General features: G+C 42.5%; 1 protein-coding gene across 1 annotated transcript in view; it reads right to left on the bottom strand.

The window, feature by feature from the left end:
• Nucleotides 1-307: 307 nt before the first annotated feature.
• The window catches only part of SAP130 (Sin3A associated protein 130), a 696,083-nt gene continuing 689,964 nt past the window's right edge, over nucleotides 308-6,426 (bottom strand). Inside the window, exon 22 of the mRNA XM_078665599.1 lies at nucleotides 308-1,225. Coding sequence (XP_078521725.1) covers nucleotides 1,067-1,225 — 159 coding nt within the window. The 3' untranslated portion in view covers nucleotides 308-1,066. The remainder of the gene's footprint in view (nucleotides 1,226-6,426) is intronic.

The following is a 6,426-nucleotide window of genomic DNA, read 5'->3' as shown; positions in this document are numbered from 1 at the left end:
ATTCGTGCCTGCTTCATCCAACCAAAATTTTGCATGATAAAACTAGACCTATCTTACTATAATGTAGTCATTCATAGCACTTTCTCTAGCCAATACAGAGCCTCATTCATCTGAATTTCAGTCACAGCACAATTCAGTCTTAGTATCAAATACAGTGCTTAGGGGCACCCTTTAAAGCTCTCATTCATCAGGTCAAGAAAGCAGGTAAGGCAAGACCCATCTTCAGAACTTGTAATAAACTAGGTGTTTTACATGTTTCATTTAACAATATGAAATAGCACAAAGTTGTGAGCTGTACAAAACACTCTTCCCTTAGGAATACTTTATTCGTGGTTTCAAATGAGTGACAACAGTATGTTATTGGACTGGCACACTGCAATAGGACAAAAACAAAAAACATTAACACTTTCCAGGTAATCACAGACAAATGTGTATGGAGTTAAAAATAACTCATTACAAATGGATATACAGTCTACACTGCTGGTCAGTCTGCGATGAACTTTTAAGCATGTAGAGCTTTGACAATACATAAAACAATTAGTTTCAGAGTCAATGGAACACAGGAACCATCTGAAGTGACCTGGTACGCACAAAGCCCAGAAAGAGTTTTATGTGCAACAGAGATGCATCAATTTCGAAGTACAGATATCGTCACAAAACCTGCTCCAGCGAGGCACTCTCATCTGAGTATTCTATTGTGGCAGCTGAAAAGTACACTGATTAAAAAAAAATCCTCAACCAGAACTATCTAAATCTGGCAAGGCAGGCTACCATGTAGAGTTCTTGCTCAAAGGCTCTGCAGTGATGATTTAGAAGCCAGCAACTTACAACTATGAAAGATGTTCAATGGAAGGTCACACACCATTCACATATTTACTTCAAGTGTCTTCTGTACCTCAGTCCTGATTTTCTAATCTCTTTCTCTCACCTTTCCGGATATTGTTTCATTTAGATGATCTACTGGAAAACAACGTTCCAAAAAAGGGGTTGATCAATGTTCAGTATTCTTGAGCATAAGAAAGCAGACCCTATCCTGTTTTAAGTCACTCATGTCCTTTGCAGATGCTCAAGCTCTCTCCTTGCGCTTTAGTTTGGACACTTTCTTGGAACTGCTGTTCTTGTTCAGGAGTTTCATGACCCGGTCCTTATGGTCCAGAACTTTCAGCATGGACTCACGGGCTTCACTGATCTGATCCTTTACAAGTTTACAACGCTGAATGTTACCCTGAGGAAAACAAAGTTTCAATGATTAATATGGTCGGACTATGGAAATGCAGTTTATTGTCCTTCAATGTCACAATAAATTTAACCAATCTGAACAGATTGACAGATCAGGGAGTGAGAGAGGTCCTGATCAATATTGACACTGTGGGTGACTGGGGTATTAAGCTGAATAGAAGATGCAGGGAGTGGAAGAAATAGTACAGGTTTTCCGTTATAGTGACTCTTGAAAAACTACTTTTCTGTCCCCGTTCTTTGAAACTAATGGGATGTTCCATATAACTGGTTATCCTGAGCACCTTTAAACAACAGTCTATTTAATTAAGATAAGGAAAATCGGGAGCAGAAGGGATCTGTTCGTACCATGGCTAGGGGGAATGGTTACTGAACGCTAGCTCTGATCTCTATCCACCTCACACAGCCGCAGCATAGGCTAAAGGAATAGACACATTTACAAAACAGTGAAGACATGAAAATCACGAGCTACTAGCTTAAAAGTCTCTCTTGTGATAACATTTTTCACATCACTTAGCTCTCCATAAAGGATAGGTTTCATAGATTCTGGTTTTTATAGTGTTTCCTACAACGCTTGGAATCCACAAGAAAGAAAAATTACTTTTCATCCTAGCTTCCTGTCATGATATGATCTCATTTATTTAATGGAAGTACATGTCATTGAATTTATTTACTTACCTGCTATTTTTATGGACACCATGTAGCATGGATGGTGTCAGCTCGCTGTACAATGAAACAAAAACCACTTCCATAGAACTGAACAACAAGTTACTTACCTTCGGTAATGATATATCTGTAAGAAACATTAGTAGTGATAGATTCCATACCTTAGAATTACCCCCAGGCGTCAGACTGGATCCGGAAAGTTTTCGTCGGCAGTACCCTTGCGCGTCAGTAGGTGGCGTCGTGCGGCGCCGCGTCCGTTGCTCGCGTCGTCTTAGCTGAGGTGACGTCGCAGGCGCTACTTAGACACCGCCCACACCCTGTTAGTTCTGTACACTAATTTTTGCACCAGTAACTCGGAGCCATGCAAGAAACTGAACACTGGTGCATTGAATCTAGGGCCCTGGAAGGGATGACCTTAACACTAGAAACCAGTTCGCAGAACAGGGAGGATGGGTGGGGCGGTAAGGAATCAATCACTACTAATATTTCTTACAGATATATCGTTACCGAAGTTAAGTAACTTGTTCATCAGAAAGAAACACAGTGATAGATTCCTTACCTTAGAATAGATACCAAACAAATACCAACCCCGGTGGTGGGTCTGCGAACCAAGGTCAAACCAGAAAGTCACGGAGAACAGAAAGGCCAAAGAAGCTGTCTCTCCGGACGTGGCTGTCCAGGCAATAATGCTCAGTAAACGTGTGCAGCGAGGCCCATGTGGCTGCCTGACAGATGTCTTGCAGGGGACACACCACGTCCCAATGCAGTAGTGGCTGCAGTAGCTCTGGTGGAATGAGCACTCAGTCCCACTGGAGGTTCCTTTTTTTAGCCAACGAGTAACAGGCTTTGATACACAAGACGACCCAGAGGGAGATAGTCCTCTTTTGTACTGCCCGACCTTTCATGGTGCCAACGTAGCCAACAAAGTGCTGGTCATCCACCCGGAACTGTTGTGTGCAGTTGAAATAAAATGAGAGTGCACGGTTTGGGTCCAGACGGTGGAGCCTCTCTTCCTCCCTGAACAAATGCGTAAAGAAGGTGGGCAAGGTAATAGACTATCCAATGTGAAAGACCGTAACAACTTTTGGTAAAAAGGAAGGACGGGGCCTGAGCACAACCTTGTCTGGATGGACTGATAGAAAAGGATGCTTACAAGAAAGAGCCTGGAGCTCACTCACTTGCCTAGCGGCAGTGATGGTCACCAGGAAGGCAGTCTTCAAGGTCAAGAGACAAAGAGGACAGTTGTGAAGGGGCTCAAAAGGAGCACACATCAAGTATGTAAGAACGAGGTTCAAGTCCCACTGAGGCATCACGAAAGGAATAGGATTAAAAAGGTGTGTAATGCCTTTGAGAAATCTATTTACAACAAAAGGACCTGAAAAGAGGGGGCTGATCAGGGAGCCAGAGAAAGGCCAAAATAGCAGAAAGATAGCCCTTGATAGTGCCCAGAGCAGAGCCCTGTTGGGCCAAATAAAGAAGGAACAGCAGTACTGCAGACAGAGGGGCAGTAAGGGGAACCACAGCCTTTGCTGTGCACCATGCCACAAATTTGTTCCACCTGCAGGCGTATAACACTTTAGTGGAGGGACGCCTGACTGCCAGAATGACATCACAAACTTCAGGAGACAAGTTGAAAGAATCAACTGACGCCACTTAATCTCCATGCAAAGAGGTGGAGGCTGGACAGGTTCGGGTGGAGGGCCGTCCCCTGGTGCTACGACAGAACATCCTCCCCAAGAGGCATTCTGATCGGAGGAACGATTCTCAAACTGAGTAGTTTGGGATACCATACTGTTCGAGCCCAGTCCGGGGCCACAAGGATGACTTATGCCCGGTCGCGCCTGATCTTCTTCAGCACTCAGGGCAGAAGTGGTATAGGCGGAAAGGCGTACAACAGACCGCAACTCCACTCGCGACGAAAAGGGTCACCGAGCAAGTGCAGCCTTGGAAATTCCAACACGCAGAACTGATGACATTGCGCGTTCTCTTCGGTGGCGAATAGATCTAACCAAGGCTCTCCCCACTACTGAAAGAGACCTTACACCACCTCCAAGTGAAGACGCCATTTGTGATCCATCATGCACCTGCGGCTGAGTTCGTCTGCCCTGGCGTTCAGAGAACCTGCCAAGTGTTGAACCATCAGGAAAACGCCCTGATGTTCCAGCCATGTCCAGAGACGCAGAGCTTCCTGAAATAGGGTCCAAGACCCCACCCCTCCCTGTTTGTTGCAGTACCACATGGTGGTGGTGTTGTCTGTGAACACCTGCTCTACCCTCCCCTTGACATAGGGAAGGAATGCCTTCACACAATGGATATACCATTCACTCTAAATCAATGACTAACTGCAAGACTGACAATGTCATTTAACCGATTGTCTGTCCATGTAACCTAGGTTACGTTGGAGAGACATCTAGAGCGGTTGCAACACGACTCAATGAACATCGTTCTGCAATCCGCACCGGCAAACTACATGCAACCGTGGTAAAACATTTTCAAGAACAACAACACTCTGCCAAAGATCTTAAATGGTACATAGTAGAGAAAATTAATAACTCCAATGAAGACTGCAATGAAGACATAAGAAACAACGAGAGGTTTACTGGATATTCACCCATAATACTTAAAAAAAAGGATTAAATAGTGATTTACCATGGGAGAATGCTATTTTATTCAATACCTATTGACACTGTTGCATTACCTTATTTTTGAATACGCAAACAAACTGCTGTCTTTACTAATAAAACCCTATGGTAGACGCCAGCTCTTTAGTCTGCTTTCTAGCTCCTTGATTACCCGGCATGTCATTGAGCCCATGTGACTAGTCTTTAGTACTCAAGGGAATCAATGGTATTGTACCTGCCGGATCAAGAGGTGCCTTGTGCGCTACAGTGACAAGTAAGTTTTCGGATACCATTTTAAGTTCGCATTAACTCTGACCCCTCGCCAGTTCTGTGATCGTTTTTCCGTTTCTGGTCTGCCTCATACGCTAATTGCATCACGCATATGTGGGTCTTCCCTTTTCAATTTTAGTCATTTACTACAGTCCTTGAACTTAGATCCTAGTACATAGTCTGCTTTTTAGTTTGTTTGTCGGACCGGCACGCTACCTTAGCTCACGTGACACACCAGCTTGATTACAAAACGCTAAGGGAAAACAGTTGCGTCGCACATGGCAGACTGAGACCTGTTTTATACGGCGAGACATAAGTAAGTGAAACATCATTCTTCAGCCCACACAAATCTTTATTTTGCATACATACAAATGTTTACAGGACTTGTATATTATATGATATTCGAGCCCTATGAAATATATATATATATATGTGTATATATATTTTGGCATACAATAAAAATCTCATATAGTTTGGCAATGTACGGCCCTGCAATTATCATGCGTTAGATCAGCCTTGCTAGTTAGTTAGTGTCAACCTAACCAGCCTTTTTCCTTCGATATGAATTGTTTTTGTGGCAACGCATTCAAGCTATCTTATCTATGTACTTTATTCTTTTCAAACAGACTGCACCCAGTCTTTCACAAGTTAGCGCTCTGCTGCGCTTCTAACATTCAAAATACGTTAAAGGATCAAACTGCCGGTCCATATTGACGATTTCCACACTCTAACCCTGATTAAGCGGATAGTCAGGTACTTACATTACCTAAAAGCTGTGCCCATTTCCATCTATTGTCTCTCTGACCTGATCGCAATATGAACCAGTCATTCACTTTACCTTATTTTACAGAGTGGCGCATGACCAATAGTGTGCTTTTTGGAATCTGTGAATACCTTTTGGAAGTATCACATCCATGACAAAGTGAGCATTATATTAATATATATATGCCCAGACAATACTCGCTTAGATTTATCCTATATATACACGATTTTTAATCTAAGGACATTGGTCTGTTCCCTTTTCAATAATATAGGTTGTTCGACTTTTTGCACCAACCTCCAGATCTGAACTAGTCAATCCCTTTTATATATAGAAGTAAGCCTATAAACTTCATTGTCTTGTTGATTCCTTTTCCAGCTTTAAATTCCTTTCTTCATTTGTCTTTGTTAGAAACAGTCTTTCATTCTTTTCTACTTGGGGAGCACTAAATTCCATTGAGCTAGGCTCACACCCCACAATTTCCAATCTTTCCACACTGGTTAAAGGCACCTGCTAGAAGAAGTCATTTCCATTTGGGATGTTTGTGGCAACACATGGGAATTTATATAATAGCAAAACATTTCGAAACTTAGTGTTTCTAGAATGGTATTGTTAGACCTAGGAAACCTAGACTACATAGGGTAGCCTGGCACAGAATGGAAACAGCTAACCTCCAAGGCTTACGTGTTGTGCTTATAAACTTACTCAAAGTAACTCAATGACTTACCACTAAAAATAAAGACTCCACACCAGTTTTAGAAAAATACGGATCGTACTTTATAAAATTAACTCTGTTTTCTCTGTGCTCCTTAATATTTTCGTCACTTCAGTACGACACTTTCCAATTTAGTACAATATTGTCACTTATCACAT

Source organism: Lissotriton helveticus, chromosome 11 (genome assembly GCF_964261635.1).
Source record: "Lissotriton helveticus chromosome 11, aLisHel1.1, whole genome shotgun sequence".
NCBI classification, from domain to species: Eukaryota; Metazoa; Chordata; class Amphibia; order Caudata; family Salamandridae; genus Lissotriton; species Lissotriton helveticus.
The sequence above is the reverse complement of the archived record's forward strand: the minus strand, read 5'-3'. Positions and strand labels throughout refer to the sequence as shown.